The following is a 24521-nucleotide window of genomic DNA, read 5'->3' as shown; positions in this document are numbered from 1 at the left end:
CTTTGGCAATGGTTTACATAAATGGATTAAATTCCGAATTTCCATCCACAGTTCACATAGGATTTATATACTCTACAAAGAATTAGTACAGGATAAATAATTAACAACTATTAGAACATACAATTATTTTATAATTATGGAATATACATTAGTAAGTAATTAATTTGCTATTTGTCTGATGAGCAAATTTGGCTCAGGGAATGGCAGACTATGTTAAATCCTGAATGAAACACTATTACACCTAAATCTCTTTTTATGGGAATTTTTTTTATGCGATTTTTATTCACTTTTACACGACCAACTTAAAGTCTAAGTTAGGAAAAAATCCGTAATTCAAGAAAATTCTGAGAATTTTGTAGAATTGCATTCTCGTTTCAATTAAGAAAATTCTAAATTCTTACGAATTTCATTTATTGGGAATTCCCTGAATTACATAACTGACTGCACATAAAAAAGCAGTTCTTAGCAGTTTATATTTGGTGTTTGAGTAGACAACACATTTACCGCATTTTTTAAGTGAAATCAAAATAAAAATCGTGTTATAAAATTAATAATTTTGCCAAGAAATAATAAATGGTAAGTTATATATAATTTTTAAACTTTCATTTCATTAACTGAAGATTTTAATCCAGCCCTCACATGATGTTGCTGATAACCTAAAAAAAAAAGAAAGCCATTTCCTTGGATATAAAAATTCAAATTTTAGATCATCTAAAACTGGGGAAGGTGCGAGGCTGTGGGTAAGCATTTTGGAGTCCGTGAATCAACTGTCAGATCTATAAAGAAAAATGAAGAGGCTATTAGAAAAGTGGCATGTTCTGTACAAAATCGAGTGAGAAATTATCATCATACAGAAGAGATGTTGTTCTAGAAAAGGCCAAAAAAGCTTTGGTGATGTGGATAGAAGATAATGTACAAAAAAGAATGCCAGTTGACGGAAATTCCATCAAGCAATCAGCATTGAGATTTTATGAACAGATTAAAAAACTGCAGCCAGATACTTCATCTCAATCGAGGAAAAAATATGATTTCATGCAAGCAATGGTTGGCTGGCTAAGTTTATTAAAAGACATGCTCTTCATAATATAAAAATTAAAGGTTTCTGCTGATGAAACAGCTGCTAAAGCATTTCCACAAAAACTTGCTAAAATAATTGAAGATGGAGGTTACACTGTGGGTTCAAAGCAGCAAAGGATTGCATAACACTCCTATTTTGTTCGAACCCTTTAGGAGATCGGATGTTAAAATCACTGCTCATAAATCGATCATTAAGACCACTGCCAATGAAAGGCGTAGATTTTCAAAAATTGCTAGTTCATTGGATGGCCAACAAAAAAGCTTGAGTGACCATTGATATTTTCACTGAGTGGTTCCACAAGAATTTTGTGGCTATTTGAATGATAAGGGTCTCGAATTTAAAGTGTTTTTGATTCTTGATAATGCACCCGGTCATCCTGCCATAGAACACCCAAATGTGCATTTTTTTTTTTTTTTTGCTGCCCAATAGCACATCATTGCTACAACCTCTAGATCAGGGTATAATTGCAACTTTTAAAACATATTATGTCAGAGGACATTTCAGTATGCTTTGAACAAGATAAATGATGATGAAACACTGTCAGTTATGGATGTGTGGAAAAAATTTTCAATTATGGATTGTATTGATCAGGTTCGATTATCGTTATCTGAGTTGAGACCAGAAACTATGAATGCATGCTGGAAAGCTATTTGGCCTGCATGTGTTAACGAGAATGCTCCTGTTCCCATCAATCATACTGCAGAATTCCCCAATATAATAAGTTTGGCATGTGAAATTGGTGGAGAAGGATTCGTTGATCTTACGTCAGCAGATATCGAAGAATTGTTAATTGATAAACCTCTTGGCGAAGACGAAATAGTGGAGATTGTTTCTGAGACTCCTGAAAGCGAAGAAGTTAATGATAATGATCAAGGTAATCCTACTTTTACTGCTGATATAATTAAAGAAGGTCTTAAACTGGCCAGTAATTTAGGCAATTATTTTGCCCGACATGATCCAAATGAAGAACGTGCTGGGAAGTTTTCATGTTAGCTTAAGTTGTTAATGTCTTCATATAGAGAATTATATTGCAGCTTATCTAAAGTATCAACACAACAATTAATAACTGAGTTCATGCCTAAAACTACTGAAACAAAACAACCAGTGGTACTTTTGTTCAAAACATGACAAGAAGAATTCCACAAGTTGAGGCGGAAGTCAATGACGATAATACCATATCTAGTAGTTCTAGTGATATTACAGTCTCATGAAAACTAATGTTTATTGTCAGAAACTGATAGCAAATAACATAATTTTTTTATAGAATCCTTAGCAAACAACTGAAATTAATATGTTTTTTTTTAAGTTATTAAAATTCATTATATGTACTGTATGTGTATTCTCCAAGAAATGTAAATAAAAATCTTATGATCCTAACAAATTTAATGTTTGTTTTTTTCATTATTTTGCTTATATTTCAAGTTTGGAACCAATCTTCACTTTTTCTATGGAGTCAGTAGTTCTTTTTACGCGTAATTTTTAGGAACGTATCTATTGCGTAAAAAGAGGTTTAGGTGTATATTATAATTCCTTTCAATCAGAATTTAACACCTGTTTAACTTGTGCAGCGAATGTATTTTAAGAATGGCAGGGCTGGAGGAGTCTTCAGTTGGAATTATAATTGGTGGAAAAAATATTAATAATTTGAGGTCTGCAGATGATACCACCTTGCGCAGAATGCAAAGAAGATTTGGAGGAACTTATTATGAAAGTTAAAGAAGAAAGTGCTAAATATGGTCTTAAACTTAACCTGAAAAAGACAAAAGTTATGGCAACATGTGAACTTAATGATTTTGAAGTAGATGTGGAGAAAATGGAAGCAGTTAACGATTTTGTGCTCCTAGGATCCAGCATTGATAAAGATGGTTATTGTACTGAAGAAGTTAGAAGAAGATTATTACTCGGGAAAAAAAGCAATGACAAATTTAAGCAAGATCTTTAAAGATAAAGATATTAGCCTCGCAACAAAAATCAGAATCGTGAAAGCAGTGGTATTCCCTGTGGTACTGTATGGATGTAAAAGTTGGACCCTGAGAAAGAGTGAAAGAAGGAAGATAAATGCATTTGAATTATGGGTTTAGAGATGCTTACTAAAGACGCTTACTAGGGACTGCAAAGCAAACCAATAAATCAGTGATAGACAGAATAAAGCTAGATTGCTCCCTCAAAGCTATGATCATCAAGTGAAAATTGTCATACTTCGGACATATTATGCTCACATAATATGTCCGAAGGACATGTTATGTGAAACTTGCTAAAGTTGATGGAAGCAGGAGAAGAGGAAGACCAAGAATTAGATCGGTGGATGGAGTTAAAGAAGTAACTGGAGTGTGCTTGGAGGTTCTGAAAGACATGGTCAGGGACAGATCAGAATGGAGAGTGTATGTTCGTGGAGTTGCCAGGAGTCAGAAATGACTCCTGGCTTGATGGAACATAACACAACACATTATGTTCTAGATGACTTTGAAGATTATTCAGTTCATATATCACAGAACTCTGTGATCATGTGCAGAGGTGTCTTAGAATGGTCAAACAACTAGAAAACATCCAGCCATTGGCATTACTCTGAACAAATATATCTTTGTGATGGAACGCAGATGGAAGGTTACAAGAATCATGCAGCCTAAGAGATGGGCGACATTTGGTCAACTGTTAGTGTAATACCACACTGTTCTCTAAAGGAACATATCAGAATGCATTAGGCCATGTTACAGATGGGATATTGCAGCTGTGGTTATACTTATGGTCCTGTGAATCCCAAGTTCCATTCATTCCATATTGATATGCAATTATGGCAATGCCAGTATAAATCATGGGACCCTTGTGGTCATGTGCTTATGTAGTTTGGTGGTTATGTGATGGTATGAGGAATGTTTGCTTGGCAATCTTTTGATTCACTGTAGTAGATGTATTTCCATATTCAAATTTCTGAACCTGTTGCATTGATTCATATTGAAGTTTCAACAACGAAAAATATACTTATACTTGAAATGGAAGAAAATTTATTTATAAGCTGACACTTTGTAAGTTCATGCTAGCATTATCAGAGGCACTTTAAAAATATACATTCAGTAAAGGCTGAGAATGAAATTTACCTCAAGAACAAGGACAGTCATATTCATGGAGGGCGACAGTGGTGCTCTTCACTGTGATTTGGGATTATTGCTGACAGAAAGATGGGCAGTGTACCAAAATTATGTCAAGAGTCCCTAGGATTCCCAGGTAGTAAAACCTAAATACTACATAGGTTTAGATTTTCTTAACTTCAAGGATCAGACAAGAGCTGATGCTTTCAAACTGATCTGGCTGCTAACATCTGTCACTAATTATGCATTGACATCTCTCCTCAGGCCAGATGAGTTTGAAAATGCTAGTTCTTGTCTGATCACTGAAGTTAAGGAAATCTGATCCCAATTAATACTTGTGTGACACCCTTCACCCTGGAATCCTGGGTGTTCTTGAAATAACAGTTTCAGTTATGTTGGGAGTTCTGTAAAACTTGAGCTGTTTCTAGGAGTAGTCTTTGTCATTTAAATTGAGATTTATGTAGTAGCCTTTCTTCCACCTGATGAAATAACCTTCATCCAAGGCATATTGTGCTGGTCCACTTTTAGTTTGCCCATACTGTGAATATACTTCTTCATGCTGTTTATTTCTGAACCAAGGTAGTTCCTGTCTGTCCAAAGCACTGGATCCCACATTAACAAAGAATACTGTTAATGTGGGACACTTAGGAAGGAGAGAGGATCCTAACTGTCATATGTGATATGTTTCAAGAAGATGGAAACTTTGGAGATTTGTAGTTTTCTAATTCTGTGGTTTAGGACTGAGCCTGGCCCATCTGTTGTACCTTTGATATAAGATAGAGGTGCAGTGTATATATGTGTAGTATAGTATAGTACAATATAGTCCAGTCCAGTTAGGGGAGTGGGAATTTGTTGTTCTTTTTAAGGAGTTTAGCAAGAGTTTTGTTGTTCTATTTATTTAGTTTGAATGATATAAAAAGAGTTTGAGATGCATTGCTGGTGCTGAGAATGAAATTTGCTCTGCCTCTGAGGCTAAAGTTATAAAAATTCCAAGATTCTGAGAAGAGTGGCAATGTGAAGTAGCATGTGTGTGTATGTGCTTGCAGTAGGGGAAAAAAAAAAAAAAAGATGGGCCCACCAGTTACTTGTAACAAAATTATCCAACAAGGCTGGAGCTCATTCTTTTCCTTTTCAGTGGTAAAACTAATTTGGAGTGGAACTAGAGGAACTAGAAAAATGTTACAGTCTGTAGGCTGTTTGGATAAGGTATATAAACAGTGTCTTTGGAAGACTTCCTCTATATATTTCAGCCATACTTTGGACTTGAAGGTGGGTGAATTTAATACCAAAGTTTTGAAAGATTCCATATGTTAATTAGTGGTAGAAGGTGAAAGTGAGAAGTCCATTGCTACACTTCCAATTAATTTAAAGAACTGACTGCTCAGCTGAAATACCTCAATTTAAGACAGTAATTAGAGTTCAAATGTTGTCAGGGGAAAAATTTTGAAAAGGCCTCCTTCCCAGCAACTAAGGCTAGCCAACAGCATCCATAGAGGACAACCCTCATAAGACTCTAGTCTTTATATAGTCTAATTTCTTCCACTTATTGTTTCTTTGTTATTACAATTTTAGCATTGTATTCCTGAAGATGTCTCTGACAAAGACAAAATACTGAAATGATTAAACCTGATGTTTAATTATTTCTTTTTATTCCATTAAATTTATCACGAGTGTAAACCAGCACTAACCCTAGATGTTGTTGTTATCAGCCTGTAGAATCCTACCACTAATTAACATTCCATATGTTAATTAGTGGTAGAAGGTGAAAGTGAGAAGTCCATTGCTACACTTCCAATTAATTTAAAGAACTGACTGCCCAGCTGAAATACCTGAATTTAAGACAGTAATTAGAGTTCAAATGTTGTCAGGGAGAAAATTTTGAAATGGATATCTAATGTGTTGTCTACTAAAATGTGTGTAAAAAGGAATGACACATCGAAGCTCACTAAGTGATCTTTCCCCACTAATTGAATGTTTTGTATAGTGGTTTTAAAGTGTGTTGATGTTTTATGTAAGATGCTTTGTTTAGAGTTCATATTCTAAGTTTGTGGATCTTATGTAGCCCATTATAGTTTTGGTGTACAGATTAAAAAAAAAAAAAAATCTTTTGTTTAGATTAGATATGGTTTCAGTTGCCTGATTTGTAATATTATCTAACAGACTTAAGGTTTTATTGCTACTGTGGAGTTATATATGCCAGTAGTGGAGAACTGCCAATATTGACTGATCATAAAATTGACATCCACAAACTGCATCTTGATGATTCCATAAATAGAAAGCTGCATAAGCCAGCACAAATTGTTACAGAATTGGGCTACAGTAACTAGGTGTGTGACATTATTCAACTAGTCAAATGAAGTATTTTATGGTGAAACAATTATAGATGCCAGTACTATATTTCACTGGGCACAAAAGAACAAGAAACAGTAATGCCAGAGTTGACATTATTGACTGATCATGAAGTTGACAGCCAAAAAAAAAAAAAAAAAAAAAATCCATAACTGATGATTTTCATAAACAGAAAGCTGTTCAAAACCATCCAAGTTGTTACGGAATTTGACTGCAGTGACATTGGGCACCCCATCATTTAACTAGCAAAATGAAATAGATATGACACGCGTGGATAGGCTTATGTGTTCGTCAGACATGTTGTAATAGATTTCATGGTATTTCATGCCCTGTTCTTGCCATCAAGCCTACTACGGACAGACAGGAAGAACTGTGGACATCTGCCTCGGTGAACACAAAAAATATATCTGACACTTTCACTATGGTAAGTCGGGTCTGGCAGACCATGCTTTGGATACCTCTGCACACAGGATCAATTGGAAAGAAACAAAAGTAATGCACAGAAGCTTCTACAAGTCAGAGTGGTTGTTCCTGGAATCAACAGAAGCCTTAAAACATACTCCAAACCTTAACAAGTATGGCTGTATAAATCTACCAAAGATTTGGGAGACAGTCATCCTAAGACCAAATTAATATTTATTACTTCTATTTTATTTTATTTTTTAAAACTTTCTAAAAAAGTCATTTGGACTACTATTTCAAAACTTTGATTTTTTTTTTTTTTTGTTTTTTTGTTTAAACCTAGATGCCGCCATAGAGGACTTTAGTCTTGTGTTGCACGCTGCAATTACTTATACTAGCCCCACTGTTACACCGGATTGTGGTTGTCTTGCTTTTGTAACAAACTTTGTGTTGTGTGCTCTGAAGATGCTGGATATAATACCAGCGAAATATTAGCTTCATTTTCATTTTGAAAATTTAGCTTCTAAGTTAATAAATAGTTATTTTCTTATCCATCTGTGTTCATATCATACTGTGAAATCTATTACAATACGAAATAGATGACAATTGAAGTTTTTCACTGAATGCTTCAATTAACCAAGAGAAAGCAGTGCTTTTCTTCACAAAGTTATGACTAGAAACAAAAGTTAGATCTGTCATCATTATCCCAAAATGAAAATGCAGTCTATTTCATAGTGAAAGGGATGACAGTAAATCTACAAAGCTGTGTGAAAGCCTTGAGAAAGGTGAAAGAGCAAAATAATACTGCTTGTAAATAGCCTTGTGAGTAATGAATGATATAATCACGTAATCACAAGAAAGATATTTATTTAACCAAATATTTCAGTCTGGAAATAGCAGACCATCGTCAGTGGTATTACAGTGGTATTATCTGCTATTTCCAGACCGAAATATTTGGTTAAATAAATATCTTTCTTGTGATTATATCATTCAGTCTTATGTCGCAAGTATCCTTGAAACAACAAACTTGTGAATAATGCTGAGGAACAGCATTATTCACAAAATTGCTTTTGCAACATTGTGGATATTCCACAACTTCAAATCAGATTTGAAGTTGTGGAGTGTCCTCCTTACAATCCAGAGTTGGTTTTCCATTGGACCTCTGGTTATTTCCTTAATTAACACGTTCATTGCCAATCACGCGATGCGAGTTCTCACCAAACGGCCGGTCACGCGTTATTGCGTTGACGTCGCTAACTAAATAAAAAATAAAAAAAATTTGGCCACCACACGAAATTCCAATTTTCAGCTTGGTAATGAAAGTGTTAAAGAACACATTTCAAGAGTATCAGTTTTGAAAATGGAACAGATCTAAATAAAAAAATAAAAAAAATTTGGCCACCACACGAAATTCCAATTTTCAGCTTGGCAATGAACGATATCGCGCGATCACGCGATGCGAGTCCTCACCAAACGGCCAATCACGCGTTATCGCGTGGACGTCACTAACTAAATAAAAAAATATAAAAAATTTGGCCACCACACGAAATTCCAATTTTCAGCTTGGCAATGAAAGTGTTAAAGAACACATTTCAAGAGTATCAGTTTTGAAAATGGAACAGATCTAAGCAAACATGAGAAAATGGTTCCAAAAACACTGCAGATTTTACTACACTGACATGCATTGAAACACACTTGTTATACATTGGAGAAAATGTATTGTTCACTATGACATTCTCATGATACAATTGAATGGAATAACTATAGCACAATGAGAAATAATTAACCAGCAGAATTAAAAATGAATTCTTAGGCCTCCTTCTTTAGCAACTAAGGCTAGCCAACAGCATCCATAGAGGACAACCCTCATAAGACTCTAGTCTTTATATAGTCTAATTTCTTCCACTTATTGTTTCTTTGTGTTATTACAATTTTAGCATTGTATTCCTGAAGATGTCTCTGTGACAAAGACAAAATACTGAAATGATTAAACTTAATGTTTAATTATTTCTTTTTATTCCATTAAATTTATCACAAGTGTAAACCAGCACCTAAGCCTAGATGTTGTTGTTATCAGCCTGTAGAATCCCACTACTGTGCCAAGGCCTCCCCCATGTTTTTCCATTCAGCTCTGTTTTGGGCTGTTCTCGACCAGGTTAGTTAGCTGTTACAGTAAAGTAAGTTCATCTCTCCATCTGGTCTTCTGTCAAAGTGGTTCCTATGATACATGGGAAGCCTAAATATCCATTTACAAATATGAGATTCTAGTAGTGAGAAGTAGGATATAAACATAAAATAGAGATTTCAAAAACATTTTTTTTCACTGGAATTGGGAACTATCACAGTGGAGGCATTACTTTTGGTCCTCATAGGTTAGGCATTCATATGGAATGCACATGTACTGCCTTTCTTATGGAAGGAATTGTGTAATGTGTAGTATAGATAATTGAGGCGGATATTCTTTTGGTTGAGGTTCTGTGAGAAATAGCAGGTCTGGTTTATAAGTATTGAAATAGTGGTGCACATCATTGTGTTTGTGTTAAGACCATGAAAATGTTGCAGAGGATATAGCTTTTTTTGTATATTTGGTGTTTTTTAATGATACAGTAAATCTGATAAACATTAAAAAAAACTCTGATCCATAGAGTTATTGTATTATTTTATTTATTTATTTTTATTGTGTCTTTTGTTGTTGATGGTAGAATTACAGTTAAGGGACATGGCATGCGTAGGTGTGAAAGACTCATGAGCATGTCTTGCATAGTTATTTTATTGTTATATAAAGCCATTGTTATCTGAATTTTGTCTCTGTAGTCATTTTTTAAAAGTATCAAAAGATCTTTTGAAATAATTGTGAGGGTGATTCGTTTTATGGCTTTGAAGGGGGGGGGGGTTGCTTGTTTTAGTCTTCATTAAAAATGAATAGATCCTTTAAATTCCTTGGGTTTCAGAATAATTGAGAAAAATCATAAATATTATAAAATAAATCCTTAGTTCAGTAATTAATAAGTTCAGTTCTTAATAAAAATAAAAAAAAATCACGAGAGGTCTGTGTAAGTTTATTGATTGTTGATAAAGTTTAGAAAATGCCTTTTAATATTTGAGTTCAGGTTCCCTTTTTTTGTGTTTGAAGTAAAGTATAATTTGCATTTTTATATATATATATATTTATATAATTAGGTTGAAGAAGAGCAGAACTTACTAAATGAATTGCGTAAAATTGAAATGAGAAAAAGGGAGAGGGAGAAAAAAACACAAGACCTTCAAAAATTAATTACTGCTGCTGATAGCAGTGCAGAAGCAAGACGTATGGAAAAGAAAGGTCCAAAGAAGAAGCTGCCTATTCAGAAAAATGCCAAAACTGAAGGCACTGTAAGTTAACTGTAAATTGAACTTGCTGTTTCAATATATTTATATCTTAGCTTAATCCATTCTTGACATAACTAAATGATTACCAGAATTATTGGGAAAAACAAGCATTTATTCAACAGATGTTTGTTTCAATTTATAGGAATTAGGATATCAGTTTGTTATAAATATGTTTAAGTAGCACAGAAGTAGTAATCAAACTTGTACTGAACTAAAATAATTTTTGCAAAGTGGTTATGATGTTATTGTAATCTAATGAACATTAGTAATATAACTTTTTATAATAGAGTGACAACTGAGTTGGATAAAAGATATTGCCACACACACACAATTTTATGGCAATTACTTCCCAAAACTTGGAGATTGGCATGCAATCTAATCAGTTAAGATTAGGATGATGATGATGTAAGGTTTTACAAATATCAAGGAATAGATGATCAAATTTAAATTTATTATAGTGCAAAATCTTGGTTTAATTCCAATGAATGTGCAATGTCTAAGATTGGAATCCAAGAACACCAAGACTACATAAGATTTTCAGAATTAGAACATTCTGGCATTGCCTCTCATGCTGTAGACATAGAGTATACTGGAATCAGACCAATCCTTCACTACAGTAGATTTAAATTTGATAGTCTATTCCTTGAAACTTGCAAAACACTACATCATTAAGTCTTAAAAGAGGTAAACCGTGAGTAGACATATCGGTACACAATAAATAACGGAAAAAACTCACGTAGAAAGATTATTTATTAGTATAATTTTCGGATGCCTGTGACACACAGGCGAAAATTATACTAATAAATAATCTTTCTACGTGAGTTTTTTCCGTTATTTATTGTGTACTACATCATTGTCCTGATCTTAATTACTTAGACTCCATGCTTAACTCAAAGTTTTGGAAAGTAATTGCCATAAATGGTTCATAATATATATATATATATATATATATATATATATATATATATATATATATATATATATATTGTAAAATCTTGTATAGAAGGATTCTGTGTACAGAGTCCTTCTATACCGATTTTACTGGAGAATGAAAATCCATACAAAATACTTGTAGTTAATTAGCATTTTTTCAATAGTGTATTATGTCATATGGTAAATTAATAGATGTTTAATTAACAAATTTTTTCTTTTATGTTTATGTAATATGGTAATATATTAGAATGAGCTGTTAAATTATGTAACTGCCAAAATTGTAAAACAGAAACGATTCAGATGGGATTAATATGTAAGACCTGAGGCGATCGCAACTCGCGAAGGTCAGCAAAGTATGGGGTTTCCTGCCTTAACTCAGCAAACTCAGGGTGGCTGGGAAAACCCCCTCTAAGAAAATCAGGGCAATTGAAATGATAGGAGTTCCAAGGCAGCAGAGCAGAATAAAAGGGGGAAGGATCGACATAAACAGGGCTCTCGCTACAAGAAGTTCCCGTGTGTCCTGCAGTTCTATGGACAGGAATCCATGTCCTGCTGACAGAAATCTGACGATGATAGGAGATTCGTTTTTGCAGTAAAGGCGGGCTGTTCCAGAATTCCTGGCGTTAAATTCCTTGACAAACTCCATTTGGAAGTATCATCGATGTCGCAAAAAGTGCCCGTGAGTGAATATTACTGGAAAGTGGAAGAAAGTGTCAACGATCTCAAGGATGTAGTATACGGAACTGGATGACTAATTAGCAAGTAAGACTTTTGTGTAGGACTTTTCTAGGTGTGAAATTCATGGCAAAGATTGCTGATTTTTTTGTTTGTTAACTTTAAGAGCCGTAGTAAAGATGGAAGGCCGCTTGTTATAGCAATTGTGAAAGCAGAGTAATGAGGAATCAGTTAATGTTGATGTGTGTGAAAGGTTTAGTATGCTTAAGAATCTTTATAGTCTGAGTTAAATTAATGCAAAGTGTGTACAAGTCTGTTCCGGTGTCTGATATGTATGTGAGAGTAAATATTGTAATAGTCATTAGGCTTAAGGTAGAATTGTTTAATTAATCAAGTGGAGAGCCAGAAATGTGGATTTTTAGTATTTTCTATGTTAAAATTGGTGAGAAACTTGGAGCCTGAGAGTTGTCTTGAATGATAGTATTACCTTTATATGTACCTTAATTTAGCATGAATAAAATGTTTTGTTTGTCATATAACCTGCCTGATTCTGCCTGACCAATGCACTTCTCATTAAAAGACAGAACCTGTGTGACCTTAAGAGTTAAAGTAGTCATGACTGGCAAATAGTAGATTTTGCTTGACTTAGAGATAAATATTACAGATATTCCCGTGTTTTTGCCGAGTTTTTTTTTTTCTTAGGAATCATATACAAGTCCTCTCTGTGATTTCTAATGGTGCAGTCGTAAATAAAAATAAATTTTCAGAAATCAGTGTAAGAAAAAGCCAGCTGTTTAGACAAGGGAATTGGCTCCAGCCAGAGGCATTTCCTAAGTTCTAAAATTACGTACACGTGAAGTAGCATAGTCGCAACCTTGAGAGGTGGGGGGGGGGTAAATTGATAGACTAAAGGGTTTAACAATAATATACTATTTCAAGCAACTAGATTATATACTCGGTGTTACGACCAAAATTAAAGTTAAGCAAGTAGAGTTAAATAAGATAATAAAGTAAAGCTAAGAAGAGAAAAAATATTGAATATACAGATACAAATCATTATTGTGTAGGAACCTTCATTAGGGTTTGAAGGCCCATTGTGACAGACCAAAACTATCTTATCTACACAATATCTATCATACCTCTCCTTGAACCAATTAACAAAGCACCCACAACTGACTGCTTGCAACCCATTCCATTCATTTGCCACTCTCCAAGTAACAAATTTGGCCCTCACACTCTTACTCAACTTCTAGGGATGAGTTCTTGTTCTGTCCTTTCTAGTGAAATGCTGAAACATTTTCCTTCATCAAAACTTAAATGTTTCTCTGATATCCCCTCTTAAATTTTGTCTGTCAACCAACTTCTGCAATTCACAAACCTTCACTCTCCTCGTAAGAAACATTCTACACACCACTCACCATCTTTGTCACTCTCCTGGATTCTCCACTACTTCTTCATTCTCAAGAAACCCAGGTGACCAGACCTGTGCATAGTAATCCAGATGTGGATCTATAAAGGCCTTATAAAGAGGAATAACAATTTGCATATTTCTACTTAGTGTATTCTTCAGTAGCCAAAATAATGCTAATCTACCTTGGCAGCCTCAGCAATATGTCCTCTAAATGTCAATTCTATCTACCTACCACTCCCAAATCTTTGATTTCATCTATTTTCTGGAGTACATTTCTATCAATGTGGTACACAGTTTGTAATCTGTTTATCCCAAAATGCATAACTTTACATTTCTCTGCATTAAACTTATACCTGTTATCTTTTACCCATACTGATAGCCTATTTAAATAATCCTCCACATTGTCTTCGGTAACTATTTGTCTACCCAATTTTGCATTGTCCCAGACAACTAAATATTTCATTTCATATTATTTCCTAATATCATTTATGTAGAAATTAAACAGTAGTGGTCCAAGCACAGAAATTTGTGACACCACTAATCACCTACTGTTTCCTGGATTCTGTTCCTCCACATAACACTTCTTGGTATCTGTTCATCAACTGCCCTCTTATCCATATATCCAGTGTTGTATCCATCTCCATTTATTCTAATTTGTTTAACAGAGATCCATGTGATATTTTCTCAGATTCTTTTGCAGAATTATTGTGTAGCCAGTCCCTTTATCCAACTCAACTATCACTAGATTATAAAAAGTTAATAAATTACTAAGGCATGACAACCCTTTATAGAGCCATGCTGTCCCTTTATAGAATATGATATTTGTTTTCATTCATTCCTGAGTTTTCTTTTGACCAACTTTTCTAGTATTGACACCACTCCTGATACACTGATTGTTCTATAATTTGCTATTGCAGTCTTAGAGCTTTCCTTATACAAAGGAATTAGTTTGCCCTCTTTCTACTCCCTTGGGACTCTGGCAGAGCTGAGAACTTAAAGAGCCTAGTCAGAGGCATTGCTAGTTTCCTTGCACATTCTCATAAAACGTGAGCAAATATTCCATTTAATCCCATGGCCGTATTTACATTGAAATTCTGCAATATCCTAAGAACTGCCAATTCACCCCCCACTCTCACATATCTCACAGTAACCTTACTTGGATGATGTACCTTTGCAAAGTAGTCACCCAGTAACTCAACTATTTTATCTGCTTATGTCATCTTGCTATCATCAGCACTTGTTAAAGTTATCCTTCATAGTCATTCTTCTTACTTGCCATGTAACAAAAGAACTCTGGGATTTCTTTTGACCTGCTCAGCTTGTTTCTTCTCATAATCTGATTTACCTTCTTGCCATGCTGGTCATCTTTCTTGCCTGATCTTTGTACTGCTTGTAAGCTCTTGCTGATCACCTTTCTATACTCTATTACCCCCCATAACACATTTTTTTTGTAGCTCCTGCTTAATGATACTACTTATCCATCTTAACTACTATCTGATTAACCCTCCTGAAGATATCCCTTAACTATCCTGTGCACTGCTGACATCCTTCCTGGTTTTTATGCCATTGCACAGCTTCAAGCTTTCTTCTAAGGTTGTCATACTTATCACCTTATAGTTTCACATATACTCCTTCTTGACAGAATATTCGCCATTTTTTGCAACCACCCAAGTCAAGACCACATGATCACCCTCCCCAATCAGAGGCAACTTTGGCCATGATTAGCTCTTCTGATCCTATGATCAGATCCAATACCCTCATACTCCAAGTCCTCCCCCCTCCATCATATGTTGCCTCAAATAATTCTCTCTCTCATCAGGCATATAAATTCCATTTCCTTCCTGCCGTGTGATCTTTCTTCCTTCAAATCTAGATTTTTATAGTTCAATTCCCTCATAATTACTTGATCTGCACTCATTCCATTAATGTCGTCTACATCATCCCTGGAATTCTCTGGTCTGTTTCAGCAATCAACTGTATATTTTGTATCTGCTGTCATCATCATTACCCCTCTCCCCATCATATCTTCTCTATCTTCCCTGAAAATACTAAACGCCATTCACATTCTGTCCCTGTAACTACATCATCTGCTGTTAGCCAAGTCTCGCTAATGCCTACAACTTTTGCCAAGATTGCACTAACCAATGCCAAAAACTCCTCCCTCTTGTTCTTGATGAGAACAAGAGGGAGGAGTATATGGAAACTGATTAGTATATATTAGTATATATATATATATATATATATATATATATGTAGCATCCCTTTAGGCTCCCAACCATCTTTACTTCTTGACATTGCCCCACTTGCTATTTGTTGCTTGAGAAACTAGATTCCACTTTTGTTTGGTCATTCTGATACTCACTTCCCTCATGGACGCCTTCACACACACACACACACCTGCATCCATCATAATTGATTAAATTTTCCTGTCTCTACATTTTTGCATTCTCTGGGAACAAATTTCTCTCTAACTCTCTAGACACTTAACACTTGAAATGGTGTGCACCCAGAGGGAGACAGCCCCCCCCCCCAAAAAAAAAGAAAAAGGGGAAAAAACTAGAAAATTTTCCAAAAATCTTTCCTAATTAAAATTAATTTGTTTTTATTTATGTTGTGTCATAGCTTCTATTTCTATACTACTTATGAATTAGCGATCATTGCAAATGCTCAGTCATAGGTCGTATGTGATGCGTAGTGTGTATTCTCAAATCGTCCACTTATCCCCCCCCCCCCCAAGATTAAATCCTGAGTGTGCTATTGACTTCAAATCATTTATATGTGCAATCTGTCAACATTATACAAATCCTTCTCTTGATCAAACTCAGGCCATAGGTTCTACATTATTGTATTACGTCACAAACCTTATATTATCTATAACAATAGTACTTGCTAATGAAACAAGAATTGAGAGGGCTGTATGTGTGTTGTATAAATTAATTTTTAAACAGGATTGGGATGTGATCACAAAAAAAAATTAATAAACAATTTTGTGCTTTTTTTAAAACAGCCCTTTCAAAAAACTTCAGTTATCATATTGGGGAGAACGTTTAATTTGACATCGATTGCTTGGTGAAGTTTGAAATCTTAGTTTAATTATACTTGAATTTTTTGCTTGTTGTTGTTTAATTCTACCTAATCTCATTTGATGTTTACATACCATTTCCATTTTTAAAAATATTTGCATTTGTTAGGATGCTATTCTAAACAAACAATAATTATTTTTCGTCCCTAATGAATAACCAATAATTATCGAATAAATTACCGTATATGTTAGTGTATAAGATGACTCTCAAATACTACAGTAAACCCCTCAAAATCATGGATCGTCTTATGTGGCGAGTATAAAAAGGGAAGCTTAATTTCTTCGATGAACATTTAGGTAGTTACAATACATTGTTATATAAGAAAATAGGCAATGTTTATAAACAAATCGGATTAATTTTTTGTTAAATAAATTTATTTAAAATATTACAATACATGTAAGTCTTAAAAAACAAATAATAATTATTAACCTCGATTTTCATGTTAATTTTCTTCATCATCTGTTGGAAATGGTTCTATAGATTCATTGTTTAAATGATCGTCATATGGATCCCAGTTCGAATCCGGTGAATTGATTTCATTTTCATCATCATCAGTGTCCCACAACAGATCATCTTCCATACCATCCATAAGATTAGAGATACCACACTTTTTAAATGATTTTATTACTTTTACTTTATTCCATACTTGGATCACAAAATTGCACAACATATCAAGTGATGCAGCGCACATAGAGCCACCGTTTGTAAATGATTTTTCACCAGTCAACATCCAATGATTCCACTCTTCTTGCATGTGATCTTTAAATGGTTTGTTCAAGCAGACGTCTAGTTGTTGCAATATAGAAGCTAAACCACCTGGTATAACAGCAAGTTTTGGTCGCGTGTTCCACACATTATTTATCCATAATTTCACACCATTTTTGTCCATCTATCCTTTTTCGTGAAAATGTACAAAGACACCTGAAGGAAATTTTATCTTAGGTCTAGTTTTACGTTTGAAGATGATCATTGGTTTTAACTTGGTTCCATCAGCCAAACATGCCAACACAACCGTAAACCTTGTTTTTTCATGAGCTGTACTTCGAACTAGCACACTCTTACTACCTTTAGACTCCACTGTTTTATTGCTTATCATATCAAAGCTCATAGGAGTTTCATCCATATTTCCAATATTTGACAATAGAAATTTATGTTCTTGTCTCAACTGAATAATAAATTTATGGAAACTGGTAAGTTTGTGGTCAAGACCTGCTGGTAGTTTTTGAGCAATTTTCGTTTTTGTCGTATTACCAGATTTTGTCTGTTCATAAAATGGTTACACCACCCTGAAGTAGCTTGAAATTCTATACTTTCATCCGGATTCAAGCTTGACCATTTTAGTGCATATGCTCTAATCACATTTCTTGTAACAAGATAACCATTCTGCCTTTGTTCAAATACCAACGTGATTTTCTAATTGCGGCTATCGGGTAATCCCCGTTCTCATCGCAGATTTTTTCTTTGACAGTTTTTTTTAAAATATTTTCTTTCTTCCTCCATGCTCTTCCCATCTTCTCGGTTATGTCAGACTTTCTTGCAGCAGCACAATTATTAATTTGCTTTGCCATTTCAATTACCCTTAATAGAACTTCATACTTTCTTCGTTTTGTTGCTGGTTCCATGATTTTAAATGATAACAATTTTAATAATCCTAAAATTTAAAAAAAAAAAAATGGAAAATTTATAATTAATTAAAATTGGGGCCAATCACTTTTAATTAGGGTAATTCATGTAAATACTAAATCTATGCTAGGCAAAAAAATAACAGATGTGCATAGATATAAAAATAATGAATATAATAACAATACCTAACGTTGCATTAATACAAGAAAGAAGAAATTGGGGGGGAGGATCATCTTACACAACCGATATAAGCTTAAAACCTAAAAATAGCCTAAAATTTAGGCCTTGTCTTATACGCCGACATATACAGTAACAGCAGGTTCTTAAATTTAAAAGAATACATGCACCTACATTTTCACTTCTTGGTCACCAGTGTTTTGTGGTACATGCAACATGGTACCATATAAACCTTACCAATGCCATGATAGTGCTGCTAATCCTATTTTCATGATCTGCTTTGTCCTGTCAAAGCATATATTCTATTATCATTTTGTAAGATGCTAAACCCTGTCACCTCTGTATGATGCCAGCTGACACATTCATTTGAAAAGTCTCATAAAGGTTCTCCACATCCTAGTTAGGATTCAAACTCCGGTCTTCTCAGCCAGAAGTCATGGTCAGTATTGAACTAAAAGGCTCGGGTAATAAATAATTTAGCTTTAGAATGAAGGCATGACAAACACACTACAATATTTACCATTGCTGTCACCCAGATGTTACACTTTTTTTATAATATATAGTGTCCATAACTGAAGATTTGTTAAAAAATGTAAAATTAATGAATCTATAATAATTGTAGGTTATGCTACATTTTCCGCCTCTAAAATTACCAGTGGCAAGTATAGATGGTAGTTCTAGTTCCTCTTTTTTTTTTTTTTTTTTTTTTTTGATGCCAGTATATAAATTCAATATATAGCTAGTTACATAATATACAATAACATTCAGGTGAAAGCTATTGTATATTATGTAACTAGCTATATATTGAATTTCTTAGATCAGTAAATTTATCATCTTCACTATTCTTCTAATATTCCCTCCCTTTCTCCCAAACACTTCTCTACTATTTAGAATAATTGATCAAAACTAATAATACTTTCTGTTATATTGATTACAGATATGATTTATTTTATAATGCAGTTATTGATAAGTGACAAATTTTGGATGTGATATGTAATATTTGAAAATGTGGAAGATATAATACATGAAACTTAGTTTCAGAAATTCCAAGTGCTCTAAAAGATCTAATAATGAAACCTTTTCATTTAAGTTTATTCAGGCAGTACTTTAAATGAAACACTTTATTTTCTGTAGTGTATTTAATTTCAGTCTGACTTCACTGTATGATCTTCAGCTTTAAGTATATCTTTAAAGTTATTGGGAAGATTTAATTCCTTCTTTTATTTACAGCAGTGTTTGGAAACAGCAGGCATCAAATTTCCAGATTTTAAGGCAAGTGGAGTTACTCTAAGAAGTCAAAGAGTAAGTATCAGTAAGCTTATATCTCCCAAAAATTAATGCATTTTTCCCCTCCCAATTTTTATTAAATATACTCAGCAACTACTTGATTTTACTTTTTTCTTAAAATGTCTAGATGTTAATGAATAATCTTTCTCTGGTACAGCAATTCCCAAATGGAATGTCAATGTGTGTTGATAGAAGTGAAATATCCCTAGGTTCAGAGTACGCATAAAAATTTGCTCCCACTTGGAAAGACCATGGCATATTACAGATACTACATGACATACTATGTTCCAAATTTACCGCAAAAATTTATGTTGTCTGCTAATTACATAGCATTTTGGTGATCATATGTCCTGCCTCCTTTGCAGTTGTTTTCCTTACTTTTTTTCTTATTTTAAAGTATTTTAATAAGTAAAAGAATTACTGAGCAAAAAAAGTGAAAGTGTGAAAATGATTCAAAAAGTAATCTCATTGGAAGAACAACTTGAAATAATAAAGAAAAATGAACAAGCCAAGTCCAGAGCAAAGATATGACAAGAACACAAAAATGGGTGAATCAACTATAAGAGCAATTTTAAGCAAGGCTGCTGAATCCAAAGAGAAAGGTAAGGCTGCTTCAGGTTCATTATACATGCACTTGAAATCAAAGTACAGGTAACCCTCATATAACGCGGTACTTATATAACCCAGTCTACAATTTCTAGTAACCCTTTATTTATTTTTTTCATATATTTTTCACTGCGCCACTTAAAAATCAAATTTTATCTTCTTTAAATTTGTGTCTGCCCATATTGCGCAAATAGTTATAAGTATCGAATTTAGTTTTATTGTATCCCTGAATAAGGTACTGTACAGAGGCTTTTACAGTCTGTAATTCTCAACAAATAGTGCAGTTAGAGACAGATGGAATAAAAAGCACTAACTAATGAATCATGTGTCCTCCTCTCACAGAAACTATGCTGTATACACTCAAGCAAAACCATATATTGCACTGAAACACAGTATCTAACTAAAAACTATTGTCCAATTTTTCATTTATGAAATAAGTGTTTGTTTTATTGTATTTGAAATTCTCGATGTTATTATGACAGATCACAAAGGCTAACTTCAAATAAAATTCTACCAAGAATTGAAACATGCTATATAATAAGTGTGTGAGTTCGTCTGCCACCTCAAACGCAAACAAGCAGCCTTAAAATTCAACCAAGGGTTGAAACTTTGTGTGAGTTGAGCCAGCCAGTAATGAGAAGTTCCTTCAGAACGATAAATGACACCCTGTCGTGAATGTGTTAAAACTAATAACGAATGTTGTTTTGACAGTTTCATATGTTATGGAATTCGACTGAAGAGAATTAGCATTTCAACTCAACACTTGTCATTTGCCTTTGTCTTTGAGTCGTGCGATCTTCAAAATTCAACTTGTACGTATTGTAATAATAATAATAATAAAAGTTGAATAATTTATAAGCATATAAAAGGATATCACCTGTAAATCGTTGACGTGCCAGCAAAATTCTCAGACGTGCCACCCTGGCACAAGCGTCATAGGTTCGCCATCTAGGGTTTACTGTATAAAGTGTTTATTGTTGAAATTTGTCTTCGTTTTTCGCCAGGAAAGTGCATTAAAAATCATAAGTGTGTTATTCTCAAGATGAGCAATTTATTTTCTGGTGAGCTACATACAATATGTAATGCTTTTTTTTATGTAAAAGTTTATTTTTATTGTAATGCCACTAAAACTGCAACGAAAGGGGAAAAAACCAACATTGAAGAGGAAGTTCATTTCTCTCGAAGAAAAAATTAAAATCTTGGATCGATTGAAAATTGGAGAAAAACCAGGAGTTGTTGCAAGGACTCTGAATTTAAATGAATCAACAGTTCGAATAATCAAACAAAATGAACATAAAATCCGAGAAAGTGTTTATTGCTGGATCAACGGTAAGTGCAAAGCACGTTGCTCGTGTACGCGATATTCTAATAGAAAAAAAATGGAGAAATCTCTAATGATATGGATAGAAGATTGCACTCAAAAGAAAATTCCTTTGGATGGACATCTTATTAAACAAAAAGCTCTCAAAGTTTATAAACATTTAAAAGAACTTGATCAAGATTCCATCATTTTTTTTATTTTCGTTTTTTAAAATTTTTTATTTTGGTTTAACCAATAAGAATACAATTTGGTCGGCTAAATCCCAAATTGCCAGCCCATCCTCATCCGTTCAGTATCCAAGTAGATACCCAACAGGGTGCACCACGAGAAGGTGAGGATTGGACATTAGGTCAGAAGCCCTGGTCGGTTCTCCGCATTCCTTTAAAGGCTATGTGGAGGTCTCCTCTCAGTTATATAGCTTTGACCCTTAAGCACCCAGGCATGCAGTCAGGAATACATATCCATACTTGAAGTAGAAAAAGCCATCAAAGGCTTGAAATGTGGAAAGGCAGCAGGAGTAGATGATATTCGACCAGAAATGCTGAAGTATGGTGGTATAAGAGTCTTACAGTGGCTGCACTGCATAGTTCAGAAAGCCTGGACAGAGGGACGAATTCCCGATGATTGGAGTAGAGCTCTCATAGTACCCATATATAAAAAGGGAAATAAAACTGAATGTGAGAATTACAGAGGTATTTCCCTACTGAGTGTTCCTGGCAAGATCTATGCAAGTATACTTGAGAAACGGTTGAGAAGAATTGTGGGAGAAAAGCTTGGTGAAGAACAAGCTGGATTCAGGCCAAATAGAGGCTGTCAGGATCAGATCTTCACTTTACGACAAATATTTGAGAAAGCATGGGAATATAACAAAGATCTGTATTTAAGTTTTGTCGATTTGGAAAAGGCATATGACAAGGTGCCAAGAGAGAAGCTATTCAATACGCTGCAGTTATATGGTGTGAATGGGGCATTATATCAAGCAATACTTAGTCTTTATTTGAGTTGTAAGTCAGCAGTTAGAATTGAAGGAAGTACAGGAAGATGGTTTAATGTTAAATCTGGTGTGAGACAAGGATGTACATTATCCACTCTGTTATTCATTATCTATATGGATCACATTATGCAGGAAAGTGGTATTAAACATGATATCAAAACTGGAGATGTTAATGTCAGTTCTTTGCTTTATGCGGATGATGTTATACTTCTAAATAAATCTGCTACAAGTCTGCAAGATTCTCTGACTAAATTGAATAGCTGTTGTAATAGATATGGTATGTAGGTCAGCAATCAAAAGACAAAGACAATGAAAATAGGCAGAATCATTGAAAATGTCAACTGTGTTGTGAATGGAGAATCTGTGGAACAAGTAAAACATTTCAGCTATTTAGGCACGATTTTTACTGAAGATGGTAAATTAAATATAGAAATAGACAACAGAATCAGCAAAGCTGGTATGGTGGGAAGTCAATTGAATAAATTCATATGGAATAAGAGAGAAATTAGTCGGAACACTAAATTAGCTGTATACAAGACAGTGTTCAAACCAGTTTTAACTTATGGATCTGAGAGCTGGGTCAGAAGTAAAACACTTGACCAAAGACTAGAGACCTCAGATATGAGAGTCCTGAGAAAGACTATAGGCGTGAACAGATGGCATCAATGGCAATATCATATTAAAAACGAGGATATTAGGAAAGAACTTGACATTGTCAGCATCCAGGAATGTGTTAGCAGAGCTAATCTCAGGTGGTATGGTCACTTAAACAGAATGGGCGAGGAAAGATTAGCAAAACAAGTGTTCTCTGCCAGGTTGGCAGCAAAACGACCCAGAGGAAAGACCAAGATGTAGGTGGATTGATACGGTACAAAGTGCTTTAGATGATAGAAATATAAGATCTGATAATGTTGGAGTCTTAACAAGTAACAGACTGATTTGGAGGAAAATTGTAGATAGGAAATTAATAATGATGTAATCTTTTTCATGTAGTACTATCATATCCTGTACACCGCTTGAGGGTACATGGCAGGAATTTGATGATGATGATGATCAAGATTCTTCAGAAGAACTCTCAGTATGGATTTTGTGCCAGTAAGGGTTGGTTCGAAAACTTAAAAAAACAGTTTTCTTTGTAATCTTAAAATCCAGGGAGAATCAGCATCAGCAAACGTTGAAGCTGCCCGGAAATATCCAGCAGAACTTTAAAAAATCTTTGAAGAAGGTGGTTATAGTGCAGATGAATCTGGGTTATATTGGAAAAAAATGCCAAATCGCACCTATATTTCGAAAAATGAAAGATCAGCTCCTGGATTCAAAGTTTCCAAAGATAGAATTACTCTACTGTTTTGTAGTAATGCATCAGGTGATTACATGACAAAACCAATGTTTATTAAGTGATCTGCAAATCCTTGTGCGATGAAAGGGCTTGACAAGTCCACCCTACCTGTTTATTGGCGGGCCAATAAACAGGTAGGGTGGACATTGAATTGGTTTCATTGAAAAACCAATTTTCATGTTTGGAAATTGGTTTTTCACGTGTTTTGTACCCGATGTAGAAAGTTACACAAAGAAAAAGAATATGGACTTCAAAATTCTACTAATTTTAGATAACGCACCAGGCCACCCAACAAATCTAAGTCTCATCCGAATATTAAAATAACTTTTTTACCGCCTAATACTACTTCACTTATTCAACCACTCGACCAAGGAATAATATCAACATTTGAGTCATATTATATTCGTCGAACATTCCAATTAATTTTGGAAAAAATGGAATCTAATCCAAACACGACACTGCCTCAAGCATGGAAAGAATTTTCAATATTGAATTGTGTGTGAAAATTATTTTTCTGTCCATTAAGGAATTACAACCCTCTACGCTGAATGCTTGCTGGAAAAAAATATGTCCTGAAGCCATTCTGGAACAAAATTTCGTACCTCCAGTGGATCCAAGCTAAGTCATATAATAAACGTCGCACACTTTTTTGGTGGAGAGGACTTTTGTGATATGGTTGAAAACGAAATTAGTGAATTAATTGATGGGGAAACAGATTTAAATGAGGAGGAACTGGTACAATTAATAGATGGTGTCGAACCAATTGGCGGGGAAAGTTCTGCCGAAGA

At 34.3% G+C, this 24521-nt stretch overlaps 1 protein-coding gene across 3 annotated transcripts in view; it reads left to right on the top strand.

Annotated features, from left to right (window-relative positions):
* LOC150094538 (DNA methyltransferase 1-associated protein 1-like) overlaps nucleotides 1–24521 on the top strand; it is a 219357-nt gene that overhangs the window by 109576 nt on the left and 85260 nt on the right. For 2 of the 3 annotated variants that reach the window (XR_016550226.1, XM_090411890.1), the window contains exons 8-9: nucleotides 10096–10287; nucleotides 19417–19488. Coding sequence is in view for 2 of the 3 variants with exons in the window: in XM_090411890.1 (XP_090268016.1) it covers nucleotides 10096–10287; nucleotides 19417–19488 (264 nt within the window). In the remaining variant the exon portion in view is untranslated. The remainder of the gene's footprint in view (nucleotides 1–10095; nucleotides 10288–19416; nucleotides 19489–24521) is intronic. The other variant, XM_090411891.1, reaches the window with a different exon arrangement.

This window comes from Typopeltis vanoorti, chromosome 22, assembly GCF_054136105.1.
Source record: "Typopeltis vanoorti isolate ZY-2024b chromosome 22, IOZ_Tvanoo_1.0, whole genome shotgun sequence".
Taxonomy (NCBI): Eukaryota; Metazoa; Arthropoda; class Arachnida; order Uropygi; family Thelyphonidae; genus Typopeltis; species Typopeltis vanoorti.
This window is presented reverse-complemented; position numbering and strand designations above follow the sequence as displayed.